The sequence below is a fragment of the Trichechus manatus genome, unplaced genomic scaffold (assembly GCF_000243295.1).
Source record: "Trichechus manatus latirostris isolate Lorelei unplaced genomic scaffold, TriManLat1.0 scaffold00111, whole genome shotgun sequence".
Taxonomy (NCBI): Eukaryota; Metazoa; Chordata; class Mammalia; order Sirenia; family Trichechidae; genus Trichechus; species Trichechus manatus.
The window spans coordinates 1073886-1095322 of record NW_004444047.1 but is presented as its reverse complement, the minus strand read 5'-3'; the positions used below and the strand labels follow the sequence as shown (position 1 = coordinate 1095322).

Here is a 21437-nt window from a genome sequence, read left to right as displayed (position 1 = left end):
CTTGAAAGTGGGAGGCGGGTGGGCGGGGGCAGGGGCGCGCGCGGGCGGGGCCAGGCGTGGGCAGCCGAGTGGGAGTGCATCGATGGGCGCTCTGCTGGCAGGTGCGTGCGAGGCCGGGCTCCGCTGGGCGTGGCTTCTGCTGGCCCAGGGGCGGGACTTCGGCGTGTCCCCGCCTCACGGTCGTTAACCTGAGGAGCCGGCTGCCGAAAAGCTCTGTTCATTGGAGCTGTGCACTGTGGCTCGGTGGTCCTCAGACCTGCACTTTGGTGTCGCCTGGAGAGCTTTTGAGAGCCCTGGTGGCGCAGTGGTTAAGAGTTCAGCTGCTTACCAAAAGGTCGTCAGTTCAAATCCACCAGCCGCTCCTTAGACATTCTATGGGGCAGTTCTACTCTATCCTATAGGGTGGCTTTGAGTCGGAATCCACTGACAGCAAGGGGTTTTTTTTTTTTCTCTGTGGGGGGAGGGAGCGGGGCTTTTCGAGCCCTGGTAGGACAGTGATTAAGAACTCGGCTGTTAACCAAAAGGTAGGCAGTTTGAATCCACCAGCCGCTCCTTAGACATTCTATGGGGCAGTTCTACTCTATCCTATAGGGTCGCTATTAAGTTGGAATCCACTCAACAGGTTTAGTTTTATTTATTTATTTATTTATTTTTGGTTTGGACAGCTTTGAAAAGTCCCAAGTCGTTTAAATCACCACGCTGGAGGTGGGGGACTCACAGTGAGGGGTTTTCGGAAGCGGTCTCACGTGCAGATCCGTTTGGGGAACACTGGCCCGGCATGATTTCACTTCAACGCTGCAGAAACAACCCCAGAGACGGGGTGGTGAAGAGCTCAGCTGGTCGGAGCCACCTTACAGAGGGGAACGGTCTCCGAGATGCGGACCCCTGCCCCAGTGCCGAGTCAGCAGCAGAGCGGGGTCAGAAGCCAGGCGCCCCACCCTTCACCCCCTCCCTGCCACTCAAGAAGGTGATACAAGCCCCGAGTGAGACGGGTGTAGGCAGCGCCTGCTAGGTGGTCACTGACCCTCACCCCTCAGAACGAAGGCTCCTTGAGCCAGACTGCGCTGACTTGTTCTCGGCCGGATTCCCTAGGCCTGGCGCGTGTCGGCTGCCATGGCGCCGACGGTGGTGACCCCATACGTGACCGAAACGCTGCCCGGTCCTGCGCCATCTTCACCATCACTGGTGTGTCTGCGTCCACTGTTGCAGCCAATTGTGTCAGTCCACCTCATGAAGAGTTCCCTCGTCTTGGGTGACCCTCTACTTTACATCCCGGATGTCCTTTTCCAGTGAGTGGTCTTTCCTGATGATGCGTCCAAAGTAAGCGAGCCAGAGTCTCGCCATCCTCGCTTCTAAGGAACATTCTGGTTGTGTTTCTTCTGGAAGACTGATTTGTTCCTTCTTCTGGAATCCACGCTGTGTTAAACCTTCCTCGGCAACACCACAGTTCAAAGGCGTCGGTTCTCCAGTCTTCCTTTTCACTAACCGGCTTTCGCATGCATACAAGGCAGCTGAAAATACTGTAGTTTGGGTCAGGCGCATCTTAGTCATCTAACAGACACTGAAATATTTGGTGAAGTCTCATCCCAGTCCGTGAACATGATGGGGAGGGGTGGGAGCCGAGGTCTGGGTTCTACAGACCAGGGGCCTGACTGTTGTCACAGGCAGAGGAGCTGCCAGAACGGATGCCTCAGACTGATTGAATACAGGGGGGACTTGAACCAGCAGCACAGCCAGGGGCAAGACTGGTCATCTCCCTGTCACAGAAAGCATCTGGAAGCCTGCAGCAGGAGATTAATTTGTCTGGACTTTGGTATTTAGGGGTGGTCTAAGGAACCCATAATTTGCTTTCCCTCCTGATCACAGATCTAAAAACTCTTAGTGCCTACTAGGTGTGCTGGCAGAGTCCCTGCAAAAGGTTAATGTGCTTGGCTGCTAACCAAAAGGTTGGCGGTTTGATTCCACCCAGAGGCACCTCAGCAGAAAGACCTGGCAATCTACTGAAAAATCAGCCACTGAAAACCCTATGGAGCTCAGTTCTCCCCTGACACGGGGTCACCAGGAGTCGGAGCCAACTCACGGCAGCTGGTTAGCTATGTTGGCACGAGGGGGTGTGAATTTTAAAAACACAATCTTAAGGGCCCTGGGTGGTGAAAACAGTTTGTGCTCAGCTGGTAACCGAAAGGTTGGCGGTTCAAGCCTATCGAGCAACATCGCAGAAGAAACAGGCCTGGGGAAGTGCTTCCGAAAAGATTAGAGCCAAGAAAACCCTATGGAGCAGTTCTACTCTGTAACACACTGGGATCTCTCCTAAATCACACACACACACAAAAAGTCTCTTGCTATAATACAGTAACGCCCCTCATGGTGCTTGGTGCATAAAAGGAGCCTAATAAATGCTTACATTTTAAATAAGAGTTAATACCAGGTCTCCTTCAAACCCCACGCGCCCTCCCTAGCTTATTTTAAGTCAGCTCTGCCAGGACACTGCAGTCTTGCTTCAGTCCTGTCTTAATTAGCAATTTAATACATCGGATTGGCAAATCTGCTTTTACAGTGTTCCTTCCAACTCCCCAAACTCCTTCCAGTCCTAATTCTGTGTCTCGGGGTCTTAAGATCCCACAATGACAAGGCACCACTGTTCTGTATCCGGAAGCAGCCAGTGTGATCTGCTGGTGTTCATCTGGCGCCCCCTGTCGGCGTTTCCCCATGCCCCTCGCCATCCAGCCGCCTCCTGACTGAAGCCTATAAATGAGCTCAGCCAGCCCCCGTCCCAGGAGGAGCAAACCCCCCGGAGGCTACTCCCAGCCACTCTCCGGCTACAGCTGCCTCCTACACGGCTACAGGTCTACACTGCCACCCAGCCCTTCCCACTGCGCTTCTGAAAGCCCTGAGGGCACCAGTCTCCTCATCTGTAAAGTAAGGGGGGTGGGGCCCCGGGGGTCTGCATGTGGGAGGGGGCCAGGGGGCTCCAGGTGTCCCACCCGACGAGCCGAGCAGATGACAACCTGAGAAGCCCCGTGAGCCCCTTGAGGCCACGTGGCCAGAAAAAAGGCCCCGCGGAGGAGCAGGAAGACCGGAGCTCCACTACAGCTGTGTGATGAGGGGTGGGGGGCAAACACATCATCAGAAACCGTGCTGCAGACCTCCGGCCAGTTGTGGGGTTTACTGAGGTCTGGTGTGGAATGAGACAGCCTAGAGTCTCACAGGGGTGATTTTAGATGTAAGAGGGGACAGCGCGCTCAGCCGGCTGAGAAGCACTCACTGTATTTGGATATCAAAGGGAAACACTGGTTTCCCATTGACAGAAGAGATACAGTGTCTTTGTTAATGTGGTTGGGTGCATGGGGTTGATTCTGACTCCTAGTGAGCCCATGTGACAGAGTGGAACTGCCCCACAGGATTTCCTAGGCTGTAATCTTAACCAGAGCAGACTGCCAGGTCTTTCTCCCTCTGAGCCATTGGGTGGGTTAAAACCACCAACTTTTTGGTTAGCAGCCAAGCGCTTAACCATTGTGGCACCAGGGCTCCTTATCTTTGTAAATAAACCTGTTTAAGTTCCCTCTCACCTCCCTGCCTCTGCACTTGCTGTCTGTTCCCTACATCTACAACTCCCTTCCACACAAATCATGACCCGAGTCATCCCTCAGAATTCAACCTGGTGTCCCCCCTGGGCGGGTGCTTCCCTGGCCCCAGACTGTTCCTGCCTGCTGTTCCTCCATTACCCCACTGTCCCCCGAGAGAAGGGGGAACCTCAGCAGCAGCAGGGACAGGCCTGCGTCCTAGGAGACGCCAGCACAAGAGGATGGGGAGCGTTGTCACTGTCCCGCAGAGAAGGACGCTGAGATCTGGCAAGCTGAGCCTGCAGTGGCAGCTGCGCCCGGACAGGATGGCGTCCTCCACACTGGCCCGGGCAGGGCTGGTCCCGGGGACCTCGGCCAGCCGCAGGGCCCACGTGGTCTGCGAGTTTTGCCCCTGGGGACTTGTTTCAGGTTGCAGAAAGTTGCTCTTTTATCACTCCTCAAATATTTACCGAGTACCGAGGGGGCACCAGATCGGGTGGTGAACGCTAAGAACACATAAATGACGAAGAGACTGTCCTTTCTCAGTTTGCACGGGAGACAACTGTGTAAAAGGATGGGTTATTTTGTTGTTGTTGCTGAGATACACATAAAACTTGCCGTTTTAACTATTTTAAGTGTACAGTTCAGTGACACTATAGTCACCATATTGTGCAGCTGTCACTTCTACTTCCAGAACCTTCTCATCACCCACCAGAAGCTCAGTGCCCCTTAAGCAGTACTTCCCCTTCCTCCCTCCCCCCAGCTCCTGGGGGTCTGTAACTACTTCCTGACTCTATGAACTTGCCTATTCAGATACCTCAGAAGAGCCCCTGGGTGCTGCAAATGGTTAAATGCTCGGCTACTAATTGAAAGGTTGGAGTCTACCCAGAAGCGCCTCAGAAGGCCTGGCGATCTGTTTCTGAAAAATCAGCCACTGAAAACCCTATGGAGTATGGTTCTACTCTGACACACAGGGGGTCTCCAGAGTTGGAGTGGACTCCACAGTATTTTTTTTTTTTAGTTCAATACCTCATACGTGGGATCATATAATATTTATCCTTTTCTGTCTGGCTTCTTTCACTCAGCAATGTTTTCAAGATTCATCCATGCCACAGCAAGTATCAGAACTCCATTCCTCTTTATGGCTGAGTAATATTCTGTCGTACGAGATGGACCACGCTGTGTTTATCCATCATCTGTTGATGGACCCTTGACTATTGTGAATACTGCTGCAATGAACATTGGCATACAACCTAATTTTACTTTGAAAACTTTATTTTTTTTCTCAACATGAGGTAATTCATCCACACTGAAGAAAATCTGTCAAACCCAGATGTCCCAATAACAAAATACCTGGTGTCGATAACCCCACCCTTCAGAGATAGCCCCTCAAACACGGTACATGTCCTTTCAGCCTCTTTTCTTCTACCTGTCATGCATAGAATTGAATAGGATTGGAGTGGATATGGAATTGCTTTGATTGACACCAACCCACTTTCTACAGTTGGTTCAAATCAGGCTCCAACGCGCACAGCCTGTGTTGACAGGCCTCTGAAGTTTCCTTTTACCTAGAAGTTCCTCCTCCTCATTTTTTTTTCTTTTCCAATGCCATGTATTTGTTGATGAAACTGAGTCATTTGTTTGTAGAATTTTCCACACCGTGGACTGGCTGACCGTACCCCAGCAGTGCGTTTAACACGCTCCTCTGTCCTCGGAATTCCCTATGAACCATGGTTACATCTCAGACACTGCGTCCCCATGGGAGGGCGGAAGTGGGGGTGGGATGGGGTAGTTTTGCCCCCCAGGGGACATCTGGCTATGTACGCAGGCATTTTAGGTTGTCACAAATGTCAATGACTTCTGGTGGGGGCCAGGGATCCTGCTCAACACCCTGCAATGTGCAGGAAACGGCCCCCCACCCCGCACCCCAGAATGAGCTGGCCCAAACTGTCGCAGTATCAAGGTCAAAAAACCCCATGTTGACGCTGATGAGATTCAGGTCCAATTTTTTTCTTTTTTTCCCCAAGAAAACTTGAAAGATGGTGCCATGTCATAGGTGGGTTGCCCGGAAGTGGATAACAAGTGATTTAAGAAAGAAGTGCTCCCAGGGGAAGTGATGGGGAGGGGCAGGCAGGAGAAGGCAGGCCAGGGTGCAATGCCTCCCAAAAGTCCCAGCTTCACCTGGCCACCTGAGGGAGCTCTGGGTGGGGAGGTGGGCTCTCACCACCCCTCCCTGGTCTCACCCCTGGCTGTGGACAAAGGGGGTCAGAGGGGATAGGGCAGAAGGGGATGTGAAATGCACTAGCCCCAGGGTGTCCTCTGAAAAGCACTGCAGACTGAACCCTCAGGAAGGGGTGGGGAGCAGAGGACAAGCGAGGGACCCACAGGGGGCCTGGGGAGACTGTGCAGCGCCTACCCGCTGTGCTCCTACGCTGCCATCCGCAGGCACACAATGCATGGGTGTCCGGCTTTAGTGACATCACCGTGACGCACATGAGCTCGGCGCTCTGGCAGCGGCCGGCAGCCTCACGGAGCCCAACTATCAAGGCTGAAATGGTGAGACCGAGTTTACTATGAAGCGTGATGTAGTGGCTACCTTAACGGCCCCTTGACACAGTTGACCAAAGGCTGCCTGCTGTCTCCGCCTGCTGGTGCTACTGAGACAAAAACACCACTGTCGGGCGTTCAGAGAGCGGGCGCCCATCTTCTCACAGTTACCGCTGTCAGGTGCCACTGAGTCGGTTCCGACTCAGAGACCCATGCACAACAGAAGGAAACACTGCCTGGTCCTGAGCCATCCTCACAATTGTTAGGCTTGAGCCCACTGTTGCAGCCACTGTGTCAATCCATCTCGTGGAGGGCCTTCCTCTTCCTTCACTGACCCTCTACTTTACCAAGCATGATGTCCTACTCCAGGGACTAGTCCCTCCTTGGTAACATGTCCAAAGTACGTGAGATGAAGTTTCGCCATCCTCACTTCTCAGGAGCAACCTGGCTGTACATCTTTCAGAACAGACTTGTTCATTCCTCTGGCAGCCTGTGGTATAGTCAACACCATAATTCAAAGGCTTTCGCATGCATATGAGGCAACTGAAAATAACCATGGCTTGGGTCAGATGCACGTTAGTCCTCAAAGTGACATCTTTACGTTTCAATATTTTAAAGGTCTTTTGCAGTAGATTTGCCCAATCCCATATGTCATTTGCTTTCTTGACTGCTGCTTCCACGGGCGTTGATTGTGGACCCCACTGTGATGGTTAAGGTTGTGTGTCAACTTGGCCATGAGCCTCGGGTTTGGCAATTGTCATGTGATGGTGTGATCACTTTCACGATGAGACTGGATATAATGTGATCGCCTCCATGATGGGATCTGCTGTGAGCAGCCAATCAGTGGAAAGGGAGTTTCCTTGGGGGTGTGGCCTGCATCCAATACAGGTGGACTTTCTGGCAAGGCTTGAGAACTTTTGCTTGCTCTGGATCCTGCAGCTGGCTCCTGTTCGTCTGACCTCCAGTTCTTGGGACTTGAGCTGGCAGCTGACCTGCCATCTTGCCTGCCCGTCTTGGGACTCATCGACCTTCATAGCCTGTGAGCAAGAGCTTAGCACACATCCTTCCAGTTTCTAAAACAAGGTCATGACTCATGACACTGTAGGGAAGGGAGGAAATACCAGGACATCTTCTTTTAAAGCTACATAAGTTCTAGCAGCTGCTTGGCTCTGCATCTGCTGATTCTAATGCTCCAATCCACCACTCACCCCGCCCTGCTCCCAGCCTGTTCCCGGCCCCCTGCTCCCTCCAGGATGAGACCCAAACTCCTTCACCGCCTCCAAGGCTCCGTGAGCTGGCAGCTGCCAACCCTCTATCCCACCTCTTCCCACGTACCCATCCGCACCGATGAACTAGCTGGGGACTTATGAAGGGGCTTGGCCACCTGGCTTTGGAGGGTAGTCCAAAAAAAAAAAGACCAAACCCACTGCCGTGGAGTCAATTCACAGTGACCCCATGGGGCAGTTCTACTGTCTTATAGGATTACTATGAGTTGAGTTAGTTTCCAAGGCTGTAAATCTTGTCTGATCTGCCGTGCTGGGGCCGGGGGCTACCCAGGAGGAAACCACACTGCCCAGAGGGCCGTCTGCAGGGTTTCCTCCAAATCAGGGGTGCAGCTCACTCCAGTGTAAAATCGCTCATCAGACACTCCCCACCCAAACTGTAGCACAGCCTCACCGCGGGCCAGGCCAGAGTGGGGCCAGCGCCTCACCTGCACCAGGTCTAGAGGGGGGCCTGGCTGCCAGGGGGGGAAACGGGGGTGAGGAACACCCAGCCTTCAATGGAGGTAGGGTACACATCGTGGGGTACCTCAGCCATCCCTTCCAACCCCTGAAAAAGTCAAAAGGGCCGCAGCACAGCCTGCAGGGGAGACCCCTCAACGTCCATCTAGGGAGATCCCGGAGGAAACTCTTTCTGAGATCACGTGTGGGACTGCCCCGGTGTGGGGCGGGGGGAGACATAACTTTGGAGGGGGTGGGGCACTACAGCGAGGGTGGGGTCACCGAGGGCTGGGGGACCTGATTAAAAGGCTAAGCTTTGTCTACCATCTAGAGACCAGAAACGTGTTCTCTGCAAAACTTGGGTAGCAGTTCCAGCCTCTGTGTGGGATGTAGGGGTGTGTGTGATGTGTGTGTATGTGTATGGTGTGCGCGTGCTATACGTATGAATGGTGTGTGTATGCGTGGTGTGTACGTGTGTGTATGTGAGTGGTATGAGTGTGCTGTGTGTATATGCGTGGTGTGTATGTGTGGCATGTGTGTATACGCGTGGTGTGACTATATGCGTGGTGTGAGTGTGTTTGTGTGTGCACAGTGTGTGCACTGGAGGGGTCCACTCGTTCTCAGCAGCACCCCCACGTTCTCCAGTGGCCGCAGCCAGCGTCTCCAGCGGTGCCTGCTCGTGAGGAGAGCTGAAGAATCTGCGTTTCTATCTTCTGTTCATGCACATATAAGAAGTCGCTGTGATTTTTTAATAAAAGAATACTTCACTATGATAAATAAGAACAACAGACTGCTTTTTAAAATTTTTATTTGGTGTTAACTCCACAAGAAAACAAAAAATCAGTTACTCTGGTGAACGTGAAGTCAGAACGATACAGCCGGGGCCAGGCCCAAGGGGCGCGGGCTCAGGGCTCTTGTGTGCAGGCGCGTCATACCACAGCGCGGCGCGGCCTTCTGCCAACTTTTTAAAATGCTTTTTCTTTGTGATCATCCATTCACCAAACTAAAAACCACACGTTCAACTCTGTTGCTGAAATCCTCCGAGTTTCAGCCACTGAACTAGGAAAACAAATCAATACATTGCGTGTGACTCCCAATCACGCTTACCTCACCCCCCGGGGAGGCGCAGACCCCCAACCCCCCAGGGAGGCGCAGACCCCCATCCCCCGGGGAGGCGCAGACCCCTAACCCCCCGGGGAGGCGCAGACCCACAACCCCCGGGGAGGCGCAGACCCACAACCCCCCGAGGAGGCGCAGACCCCCTGGCTCCTGTGGGAGGCGCAGACCCCCATCCCCCGGGGAGGCGCAGACCCCCAACCCCCCGAGGAGGCACAGACCCCCTGGCTCCTGTGGGAGGCGCAGACCCCCCAGCCCCCAAGGAGAAGGCTGCCCGGCTGCGGAGCCTCTCGCGAAGGCAGCCGTCCAGAACCCGCTGAGCTGAAGGCTGGTCTGTGATGAGTTTTGGTCTCTGCTACACAAGCAATGGTTTCTAGGACACGGTCACTGCAGTGACTTTGGGGACCCACACTCCCGATTCTTTTTTGCTTTGCTGTTAAATTATATTTCAGTGCAGATGCTAGTCAATTTTTAGGAAGCTCCAGAAAAAAGAAAAATACATAGAACTTATCTGAAATCTGTAAATAAATAACAGCGACGCAAAACCTTGCACGCACACACGCACGCACGCACACACACGAGCCCACTTTAAAGTGTCGAAAGGCATGCTGCATAGAAGCAGCCCCTCAGGCGCGGAGGGACCCACCCGGGACCCCATGACGCCAAGGCCTCCATTGTCGTTTTCTGTGTCATCAGTGAAGGAACAGGCGACAATGCCCAGTGCTCACAGCAGACGGTCCATCTCAGGCCAGCTCGGCTCCCAGCTGGCGGACTGTGCCACACGCCCACGGCCCACCAGGGGCCGTGGGACGCTGTCAGGTCCAGATCACCAGCCTGCCGTCACCGCTGCACACAATCGGCCTCACAGAGCAGGGGTCTTAACACAACGAGGTGTTATAACAGGAAAACAAGCTAAAATGTTTAGGGTTTGCAAACATGGCCCCAGCTCCACCCTGCCGCCCTGCATCATGAAGCGCGGGAGGCCCTGCCTCACCAAGGAGCTGGAAGACGGTCAGTGTGGCCTCGCACGCACGCACACATGCACGCACGCACACTCACGTGCCACCCGCAGAACTCGCCCACTCTCTCCAACACAAAATGAGACACAAGACAGACTGTGGGAATCTCGAGCACGGAGGGCTGCGGCAGCCAGGAGGGCCATGGGTGGCGAGCCCCACGCATCAGACACTTCCAGTCGTGAGTCTGGGGGTCACCAGAAAACAACAATTCGCAATTAAGGTCCTCAGCATGTACTGCTCGAATCACCACCCCCAAGGGGGACTTTGGGGCAACCGGCCCCCTCCCCACTCTGCTGCACACACTGCCCCACACCCATCCTTGGCTTCTTCAGGTAGCAAGAAAGTCACAAGCCACGTATCCTCCACGGTACTTTAGGGGAAGCCCTACGAGAGAAAACGCAGCAGCGGTAAGTCTCCAAAGCATACTCTGTGGCTCCCGCATCCAACGTGTGTGAGAGCTGGCTGGACGGAGACCGTGGGCCAGCCCTGCGCCCCCGAGGCCCACCGCGGGGCGAGGGCCCGTCCCAGGCCTCAGAGAGCAGAGCCTGCGTGTTCCACACTGAGTCTTGAACGGCAAGCGTGGCTGTGGACAGTGCGGCAGGACGGGCGCTACCAGGCGACAGAGCTGCGCGGAGCTGCAGAAAGCAGGGATGCTTCTAAGACAAGCACATGCACACCCACTCCGGATCGGACAACACAGTCTAGTCTACTTCAAATAGCCAAGAATTAACAGCTTGGAAAAAAAATCTTCAACAGGATAGCTGGCCTCAACTCTAAAATAAGCAAGAAGAGAAAGAGAATTACTGATCGGAACCACTTAATCGAAGAAGAAACCTAAGCTGATCAACAGGCCTCACAGAAGGGTCATTTCCCATCGCACACGGTTTTCAGAACACAACGTGCACTACTCGCAGGTTCAGAGATGAGTTCGAGAAAAGAGCTCCTCTTCGCCGGGGCCCGCCCATCCGCCCCCGCCCTCCGAGCCGCTGTCGTCGGGGCTGGTGTCGTCCGCGGCCGAGCCGGTGCCGGAGCCCACCTTTCTGCGGAAGCCCGAGAGCCTCTCCCCGGTGCACCTGGCTTCATACACTGAGGACACCTGGGGTGGGAGAGACAATCCCCGACAGGTCAGAAAGAGCACTGGCAGCCTCTTCACACACAGACTGACAGCGGGCTGGTCTCCTGTGGACAGCCACAGACACGTAGTCTCGCCATCTCAGAGCAAAACAAGACCACCTTCCCCCATCGGGAGGACCCCACCCCAATTCTGTATGTGCAGTCCCTTGGAGGACACTGACCGCAGTAGGTCGGGTCAGGAACAACACTGCTCTCACTGTCACCAACTCTGAGTGGCCGTGAGAGGGCCGGGGTGGGGCGGAGCAGACCCCCTCTTCTCTCCCGGGGCTCCCATTCCAAGGAGCAATGCTTCAGATTGCAGGGACAGGTGGGGAGGGCAAGAGAAGGGACTGCATGGTAGGCGGCAGGGAGGGAGGCTGAGGAGCTTGTGCGAGTACAAGATCAGCAGGCAGCCGCCTGGACCTTGGGGCCGGGCTTCTGAGTCACCTCCCTTGTCCTGGACTTGGTCCCTGGTCCAGAGCTTCCTAGGACACACCTGTTGTGTGGGATGACCCCACACCAAAGGAGCCCTGGTGGCACAGTGGTTAAGTGTTTGGCTGCTAACTGAAAGCTTCGCAGCTTGAACCTCCCCAACGGCTGGGTGGGAGAAAGGCCTGGTGATCTGCTCCCGTAAAGATCAGAGCCAAGAAAACCCCACGAGCAGTGCTACTCTGTCCTGCGGTGTCACCGTGAGTCAGAATCGACTCGGTGGCGCCCAACAAGAAGCTAGGCCACCCCAAGCGAGGGCTGCGTGGAGGGACACGGTCCAGGGGCGGACGAGCCCAGCACACAGGCCTGGCAAGGGCATAAGGTTTACTGCAGGGCACAGGTGAGAGGACCCAGAGCACAGGTAGGTGGACCCAGTGCACAGGTGGGAGCACCCAGTGCACAGGTAGGGGGACCCAGCACACAGGTGAGGGGACCCAGCGCACAGGTGAGGTGACCCAGAGCACAGGTGAGAGGACCCAGCGCACAGGTGAGCGGACCCAGCGCACAGGTGAGAAGACCCAGCGCACAGCTGAGGGGACCCAGCGCACAGGTGAGAGGACCCAGCGCACAGATGAGGGGACCCAGCGCACAGATGAGGGGACCCAGCGCACAGGTAGGAGGACACAGAACACAGGCCTGGCAGGGGTGTGGGCTTCACTGCAGAGGACCTTGTAGCCAAGTGTGTGAGCCCTGGGTCCCAGGGCTGCCCCCGCCAGCGGGGACTGCACTCAGGGTGGGTGTGACCCTGAGACACAGTTCGTCTGTGTGTGTGTGTGTGTGCACCTGCTGTCTGCTGTCTGTGCTGGGACGGGGGCAGTGGTAGCACCCCCTCTCGGCCGCGGGAAGGGTCAGAGGAGGAGATGCTGTAGGGCGTGCGGTGTGGAGAGGAGACTGGGGGCAAGGGGAGGGCGGAAGCAGGAGACCCGCAGATCACGCTGCCCATGACGATGGATGGGGCAGAGGGATGGAGGGCTGGGGGAGGGTACGAGGGGAAGTGGAGGGGAGGCAGGATGGAGCCCACCTCCAGCCGTGGGGCTGTGGGTAGGCGAGAGGTGCCCGACTGCGACAGGTGCCTGGTGGGGTCTACGCTGGGCCCGCGTCTGGCTAGCAGCACATGAACACCAGCACCCCAGGACGTGAATGAGCCTGGCGGCCAGCTCCCAGACGTGACTGCAGGGGTGCACACACTGGGGTGGGGTCAGCAGGGGAGGGGCGTCAGGGGCAAGGCGGCAGGTGCACCTAAGCGGGGCATCGGGCTTGGGCACTGGGGCGGGGCGTCGGGGTGGGGTGTCGGGCTGGGGCATCAGAGGCGGGGCATCAGGGGTTCGGGCACCACGGCGGGGCGTCGGGCTCGGGCACCGGGGTGGGGCAGCAGGGGCTGGGGCACCGGGGCGGGGTGGCAGGGGCGTGGCATCAGGGGCTGGGGCACCGGGGTGGGGCGGCAGGGGCGCACAGCACAAGGCGCCACCCGCAGGTCCGAGGGGAAGGAGACCCAGTCCACGTGCAGAGCTTCCCTCTGGCTGCCGCGTGACAGGGGAGGCTGTCCAGGAACCTCCCATGGCAGACATGGGAAAGAGGACATGCACAGAACTGGGGGGCATGAGGAGGTACACTGGTGTGATCAGGTGACAGGGACAGTAGCTGTTCACCAGATGAAGAAGCAGCAGGACAGTCCACTCACCCTATTGAAGTCCAGCGGGTGCTCAGTGCTGGGCATGTCTTTAGCGTCCGGATACTCTTCTAGACCGTTCTCCGCCTTGGCGTCGGTGTGACATTCTTAACCATGGGGAACAGAGGAAGAAGAAGGAAGGCCCATCAAGACACAGCTGTGAAACCAACATCCTGCCTCGTTAACCCTGAAAGGCTCTATCCATCAATCCCCTGGCCCTCGGACAAAGTGCTCACGGAAAGATGGAAGCCGTGTGTCACCAGCCAGATGTATGCCAGCTTAGAGAGCCGTACAACGGACTTTTTATTGGGTTTTTAAAAATCAGAGCAGCACAGCCCTCCACCCGTCACCCCAACCCACCACAAGACACCTGCTCAGCAGACAGGTTTTCACACTGCAGTATGACAGGGTAGGACACAGGCCTGCACGGCCACACCTACAGGAGCTGACACTGGGAACAGACCAGGTGTTCACACTGCAGTGTGAAATGGCTTGTCTGTCCGTCCACGACTCTAAGGCCACACCGTGTGCTGGGTCGTTAAGCAGGGATAAGAAGGCGGCCATTTTGGTGGCGTTAGGGCCCGCAGGGCGGATGGGACTGTGTTGAGAGTGGGAGCAGCCAACGATCCTCAGCCCAGGTGGTGCCCAGGAACACAGGCCCAGAGCCCAGACTCACCATGAGCCTATCTGTGCCGCTCTAGGGTCAGGCCTGGGCACAGGCACAGCCAGGAGAGAGAACAGCAGGTGGCGGGGAGTCAAGAAAAGGACCTGGGCGGCCAGGGTGAGGGCTGGCTTGCACGTCTGCTACACTTGTACCTTTGAGTGGCTGTTTCCGCCAAGTGGGTAATGCCCCCGCCCCTACCCAGTACACGCACCCTGAGGGCTCCATGAGTTGACGGGCCAGGTGACACAGCGGGGACCAGGCTGGCGCTCGGTCAACAGGAAGCAAAACGTGACAGGACGTGATGACAGCCGGGCCTGCTCTGCCGGCCGCACTGGATGCACCACAGCCATCCCTCCTCTTCCTCCTCCTGGCCGGGCACTAGTCCCAGGGGTTCAATCCCTGGCTCTGCTACTTACCGTATTTTTACCCAAATAACGCACACGGTATACATTTTGTTGCCAACTACACAACTTCCCTTGCTATTTTCATAAGTGAGCTATGCTGGATGTTCTGTGTGGGTGCATTATTTGTGAAAAATACTTAACTTGAGGTGTAGCCTGGGGCAGACTATCTAACCTCTTTGAGCCCCAGTTCTTCGTCTTACAGCAGGGACATCAGCCCTGCCCTCGGGATTCTGTGCCGGTGGCGGGGGGGCACTCACACCACCTGCTGGGACCACAACAGGCCAGAGCCGTGGGCCGGGGGCTCAGCCGCCGCGACAGCCCAGAGCCGTGGGCCGGGGGCTCAGCCGCTGCGACAGCCCAGAGCCGTGCGCTGGGGGCTCAGCTGCCGTGACAGCCCAGAACCGTGGGCTGGGGGCTCAGGTAATCACAACGGGCCAGAGCCATGGGCTGGGGGCTCAGCTGCCATGACAGCCTAGAACCGTGGGCTGGGGGCTCAGCTGCCATGACAGCCTAGAACCGTGGGCTGGGGGCTCAGCTGCCATGACAGCCTAGAACTGTGGGCTGGGGGCTCAGGTAATCACGATGGGCCACAGTCAGGGTCTGGGGACTCAGCTGGGAGGATGACCTGCTCCACTGAGGCCGGGGAGACCCCTGTGCGTCTGTCCCAGTGGTCACTCCCCCAGCCGCCCCCTGCCAGGTTACTACTTGTCCCAGGTGAGGCAAGCAGGGACCAACGATGGTTTCCTTGACCACGCTACGCTCACAGGCCAACGCCAAGCCCATCCACCCTCATGCTCTGGGGTCCTGCGTGGGCGCTGGGATGGGCTCGGGAAGGGGCAGTGTGCGCAGATCCCATACCCAGTTCTGACCAGCCGCTGGACGCTGTCCCCACAACCACCCGTGACGGGTGCTGCCTTCACCTCATTCACAGGTAAGGGAAGCGGTGGCCGTGGCCCAGTGCCGCTCCTGGGAGATGGTGTGTGGCTCTTTGCTTCTTGGCTGACCTTTTCCTAGACTAGACGACACTTCATGCTGTCACTGCAAACAGCAGCCATGTGGGGACTCAGCTCAAAGACTGGATTCCTGGGCTCTCTCTGCCCCCCCCACCACGGTCTCTGAAGGTGACAGGAACCTGGGCCAGGAGCAGGGCCCCACCAACTAGTGCCAGATGCCAAGAGCGCCTTGGTACAGCAAGCATGAACCTGGTGTCTGAAAGTCTGACTCGGTCTCCCGACACCTGGCCTCGTGGCCCCAGGGTGGCCCTCGGCGGCACAGCCCCTGGGCACACAGCGCGGCCATCTGGCGATCCCTTTAACTGCGTCCCCTGACCCAGACTGAGCAGCCTGGAAGCCGAGGTCAGAGCTGCTGTCCCCCGGTATCCACCCGCACCCAGCAGGCAGCTGCTGCAGACCTCGAAGGAGACAACCCAGCAGACCAGCTCACTCACACCCAGCTCAGCCGCCACTGTGTGATTCTGGGCGAGGCTTCGCTTCCTCCCCTGACAACCGGGGGGGGGGGGTGCCTCCCAGGCTTCCGTCAGGGTTTGTGAAGGGAAAGGTGACGAGGACTGGTGGGTCACAGCAGCAGCCAGTCACACAGCACTGTCTGCCCAGGTGGCCCCCGCTCTGATGCTTCCCGTTGACCCCCCATGACACACGGCCCAGGCCCCAGCGTCACCCTGCTGTCAACTCCGTCTCTGCCCTGGATTGTTCTGAGACACACCTCGCCTCAACCCCTGGTTTGAAATCTTCCTGCTGTCAGACTCGCCCAGCTCAACTCACAGCCCTCCACCAGGCCCAAACCTCCTTTCCAGCCTCAGCCACCGCTGGCTGAGACCGGTGGGCCCCGCTCCCTTGACCAGCCGCAGGCCTGGCCCCGCTGAGGACACTCTTCTGAGGGGTCCCTCCCTTCCCCTGTCCCCTCGGTCCCACCCTTCACTGAAGCCCAGCTTTCACGTCTTCCCACACCTGCCTGGCCCCCCTGCCCAACCCGCGTTCCTCTGGGTCCCCTCGCGTGACGCTGCGCCAGCCACAGGGAAACCTCTCAGTCAATGTTTCGTGGACGACCCTCCAGCAGGTTGACCATCGCACCTCATGAGTGAACGAGTGAACAGGCGAGCGAGCGGACCAACGCGGCGTCCTTACCTGCACACTCAGACGTAGGGAAGAGAGGAGAGAACAGGGCTTTCTCCCACCAGGTCGGCTTCTCCTGACGTCTCCTCGCTCCCTGGATGTCTGTGTTCAACACGGAAAACTGGATGAAACAAAACACAGGAAGGTTTAACACGCGTCGGGATACAGAAAAGCATTCAGCACTATTAATTATGGACCACAAACCAGAACTTTAAACTGGCAAGTTTTTTTGCTATTCTGGGTAAGGTGAATTAAAAAACTCAACGTGCTCACAGCACAAAGAAGATTTTCTGAGAAGTACTTGCACTGGAAGTGGAATAAAAATCTTAAAAATAAAAAAAAACAAAGACAATAAAAACCACCATTCTTACAAGACAAAAACATGAACTATAACAGGAAATACCCCGGGTAAAGGGGATGCTAGATTTTGGACAGCCGGAGAGACCAGGGGGCTGCGGCATGGGGGGCTCTGGGGTGCTACATCCAGGCCTCAGGCGGGGGTTGGGGGGACCAGGGAAGAGAAGAAATTCTCACAGGTGGAGTTACCACACCCACGACACACGACACATGCAGAAGTGGAAGGAGCAGCGTGGAGGGAGAGGAGAGATGGGATGGGATGAGGTGGCACCTGAGGGCAGCACCTGCCCGGGTCGCCCAGCACAGGCCCCCAGGCTCAGGAAACGTGTGTGGATCCTGGCCTACTCTCTGCTAATAGCAGGCACCCCAGTGGAACCACGCTGCCTTCCTGTGTCCTCACGGCCACTCAGACTGGCGGCCACGTGTGGTTACAGGCGTGTCTCGTGACCCGGGGTCAGGACGGCCCCTCTGCATACCTCCACTGGGCTGATGGTGGCCCCCAGCCCCACACACGCTCTCAGCAGTCTGCTCCATGGCAGCCTCTAAGCACCACACACACCTTACTCCTTACAAGACACCTCTGTGTTCAAGTTTACAACTGAATTGTTTCGACAACTAATGATCATCAATTCTAACAGGATTTTTTACGCGTTAAACTATGTTACTTTATGCGTCTAAAATGTGGTCATTCAGGAACATGTGATTTTTTATTGCACCACTAAATGGCAAACGCATTTCAGACTCCCACTTCCCAGTAACTGCAGAAATACTCCGAAGTTAAGGACTGAAGGACTGTACCGTCTGCCCGTCTTCCCCAGCAGCTCACCCCAACAATAAGAATCAGTGCGGGCAGTCAGCAAAAGACAGGAGGCCAAGGGGACAGCAAGGCCAGACTTGAAGCCAGCCTGCTGCCACAGGCCCACGCAGCCAGCAGCCCACGAGGCAGGCAACAGTTCGAGTAACCAGCAGCCCCTGGCCACTGACTCACAGCCCCGACTACCTCCCAAAAAGAGCTCACCTCTCTCCGAGGACCCCCTCTTCACAGCATCACTGAATGCCACTTGGAGAGCAAGGAAGGCCCCGCCCAGAATGTCACCCGTCCCCCACTGCTGGAGAGACATGTGCGGGGAGGGGGGACGAGTTCCAGCTTGCGAGAAGATGGCTCTGGGTGGGCTGGGGAGTGTCTGGTGTGTGACGCGGGTGGTATACCCACCCGGCGTACCCCTTATTCCTCTGCTGACACCCTGTGGGGACGCGGCAAGGTGAAAAGGGGCAGGTTTAGCCGTGGGGGACAGGCATAGCGGGAGGAGCCAGGTTGAGGGGACAGGCACCCTGAGCGTTCGGTCAGCAGGAACGAGGAGGGGGCAGAGCAGGACCAGGGGGCAGCTGCCCAGGGCCTAGGGCATGCACAGCAGATGCCCGGTGTCTCAGCTGTAGGAGCACTTCCCGCCCAGCCTAACATCGCTGGTCCCAAGCAGGGGCTCCTGCGGATGCCGACGTGAGATGTGCTGGCTCCCGGAACCACTGCGGGCGTGCTCTTCTGAGCCCCCATGGAGGGCGAGCCCCCAGCAGGGCTGTCTGCCCTGGGAGTCAGGCCCCAAGGCGCATGCGCGCTTCACAGCCTCCTTCCTTCCGCTTAGCTGGCTCCAGCCTTCAGGCTGCGCCCAACATGCTTCACTCACCTACGCTAACTCAACTTCTGGTTGTAGTTACGAATGAAAGAATGAAAGAAAGTGGAAACAGAATGAAGCAGGCTGCACAGCTCCAGCCCACGGAGACTCCGGCTCAGTGCTGCCCGCAGCCCAGCCCCTCTCTCCCCCCAGTCTGCATCTCAAAGCGGCCCTGACCTACTTGGCGCTCTGAGGGGCTGCGCCAAGGGGGAGGGCTGTCCGCCTGTCACTCACGCCAGCACTCAGTGGGCCCTCAACAGTATATGATGAAGGGTGGAGACGGTGAGGAGGGGGGGACATCCACACGGCCAGCGCCAGGCCTCACCATTAAGTGCTGTCAGCGACACGTGGTGCCCAGGTCTGGGTGAAGGGAGGCACCTGGCCCAGCTCACGTCCTAAAGTCTCACTCTGGAACAGCGCCCCCTTGCCACGGTCAATTCCCAGCTATGAGGGTCACTTTAAAAGCACAGGACACCCTCCTACGAGCCTTGCTCTTTCCCCTTCACTCAGAGGTGGGTCAGGGCAGGGGAGGAGCCGCGGGCAGTCATTCTGCCCCTGAGCCTGCACCCTTCCCAGCCAAGGAGGGGAAAAAAGCTGTCCACTGAGCCAGCGTTAGCGCTCGGGAGGCCAGGACGGCACAGCTCGTGTGGTGGCCTCAGGGCTGGGCGGCTGCTCCATGCCACTCACCAAGTCCCCTGGCAGTGTCTGTGACATGAGCCGCCTCTCCTGACAGTCTCCTGCTCTTTTCTGCACTTCTGGGCACTGCGAGCCATCGAGGGACCGATACAGAGACCACGTTCCCAGCGTGTGCAGATGGCCTCCAACACGCCAGCCCACCTCCAACATGCCATCCTGCCTCCACTGTACCTGGTGACCAGTGTAGATGGCCCCCTGCCTGCACCCTGTCACCCTCACCTCCACTGTACCCAGTGACCAAACCACCCAGAGCCCTTGAGCACACAGGTTCTCTGACCTCGCTAAGGTGCTCCTTCTGCTACGGGTGCCGGGGCATGTGCAAAAGCCAACTCACACAGGCGGTGGAGGTTCCCAAGCACCCAGTGCTCATCCCACCCTGTCACCTAAACCCACGCTTACCCAGACGCCCTCAGAGATGAGCGACTGGCCAGGCAAATGATGCATGTCGTACAGCAGAGTGCAGTGCCGGGAAAAAGGACAGGTGACAACAATAAAAACGAAAAAATACACACCTGTACACACGTGGAAACCCTGCTGGCGTAGCAGTTAAGTACTACGGCTGCTAACCAAAAGGTCAGCAGTTCGACTCCACCAGGCGCTCCTTGGAAACCCTATGGGGCAGTTCTACTCTGTCCTACAGGGTCACTATGAGTCAGAATCAACTTGATGGAAGCGGGTTTGGTTTTGGGTTTTTTTCCTACATATACTTATCTACCGTAAGTGAAAGCAAACAAGCAGGAGATGCCTGTAAACACGCGTCTGCTCCCACGGGCTGACAGGTCAGGGAAGCAGCACAGATTCACAAGTGGCTTTCCCTTATCTACACCCTCTTCTAACTCCTGAATTTTGAACCACGTGAATGGATTACCTACTTCAATGAAAACGAATGGTCTGTTTACACCGACACGGGCAGGGACCAGGTCTAGTCCGCCTGCGGGACCTGCCATGGCAACATATACAGAACCGCACTGAGACTGTGCAAAGACGCAGACGCCTTCTGCACCCCTGGGTCTGCTGGCTCACTCACTCTGCACAGGTGGGCAATGGCCGGCCTTCACAAAGGGGCTTCTGGCTGTCCTCTGTGGAAACCCCTGGGAAAAGGGGCATGAGAGTTCTCCTGTGAGCTCAGACGCTGACCGGGCAGTGGCAGACAGGAAGACACGGGCCTGGTCCCAGGCGGCCCCGCTGTGCTATTTCAGGCCATTCGCGCCTTCCAGCACCTCGAGCTCATCAGCAGAGTGAGCGCCAACCTAGCACTAAGCTGAAAGGTGGCTGCAGACGGGAGAGCTCAGAGCATGCTGCTGGCAAGACCGATGACTCCAAGACTATCAGGTAACCCCAAAACGTCCTTGGGAATTTTACTGGAGACTCAGAGCTTTCAAGAAAACCTAGAATTCTGGTAACACATAAATACATCAACACACTAGAAAGTGAAGGAACGTGATAGTGGCGTGGGGCAGAATCCCGCTTCTTTCTTCCCGGTCTGGAACCAGGTGCTGTACAGAGCACATACAGGCGTACTGAAGAATGAGGTCCACGGCAGCAAACACGTCGACAAAAGCTCACAACACTGCTGTTCACATCTCAGACTCTCAGCGGGTCCCTCTCGGGACCTCTAGGCTGACACAGGCACTCTCTGGTCACCTGGGGCACAGCAGCTTCCCCGGGGAGCTCCCTGAACCGCAGCACTCAGCTCCACCCCAGGGCCTCTGACTCCACACGTGGGTAAGGCCAGTCCAGGCAGGGAGGAGGCATGTAAATAACACAGGAAAAAGTGGAAAACACACACACACACACACACACACACACACACACACACACAAGGAGGCATACAGTGGATGAAAACTAAGAGAAGGGAGAAATTAATTCTGATGCAGGGAGGGGGTGGAGCAGGGCGAGAAGGGGGCTGGGAGGGAGTACGGTGGAGGACTCGGCTGCAGGACAGAGCGGGGAGGCAAACGCAGCAGCGGCAGGGACTTCTGAGCCTACCAACTGCCTTTGGCAGAGCTGCTCCCAGGGGAAGCCGAGTGCTGTTGCTCAAATCACAGCAGCAAACAGGCAACCATGCTCCTTCAGAGCCTTAAAGACCATCTCAAGAACAGATCTGACGCATTGAACACTAATGATAGAAGACAAGTTGTGGAATGACAACAAGGGCATCATACATGAAGAAAGCAAGAAGTCATTAAAAAGACAGGAAAGAAATAAAAGACCAAAATGGATGTCAGAGAGACCCTGAAACTTGCTCTTGAACATCGAGTAGCTTCAACAAAAGGA

General features: G+C 56.7%; 1 protein-coding gene across 6 annotated transcripts in view; it reads right to left on the bottom strand.

Moving 5' to 3' along the window:
* Positions 1 to 10037: 10037 nt before the first annotated feature.
* The window catches only part of KIAA0232 (KIAA0232 ortholog), a 37700-nt gene continuing 26300 nt past the window's right edge, over positions 10038 to 21437 (bottom strand). For 4 of the 6 annotated variants that reach the window (XM_023737967.1, XM_004383497.2, XM_023737969.1 and 1 more), the window contains 3 exons: positions 16450 to 16558; positions 13250 to 13344; positions 10038 to 11062 (listed from right to left, as the gene is read on the bottom strand). In XM_023737967.1, the coding sequence (XP_023593735.1) occupies positions 10883 to 11062; positions 13250 to 13344; positions 16450 to 16558 (384 nt within the window). In that variant the 3' untranslated portion in view covers positions 10038 to 10882. Of the gene's footprint in view, positions 11063 to 13249; positions 13345 to 15225; positions 15344 to 16449; positions 16559 to 21437 lie in introns of those variants that run through there. The other 2 variants (XM_023737968.1, XR_002825188.1) reach the window with 2 other exon arrangements.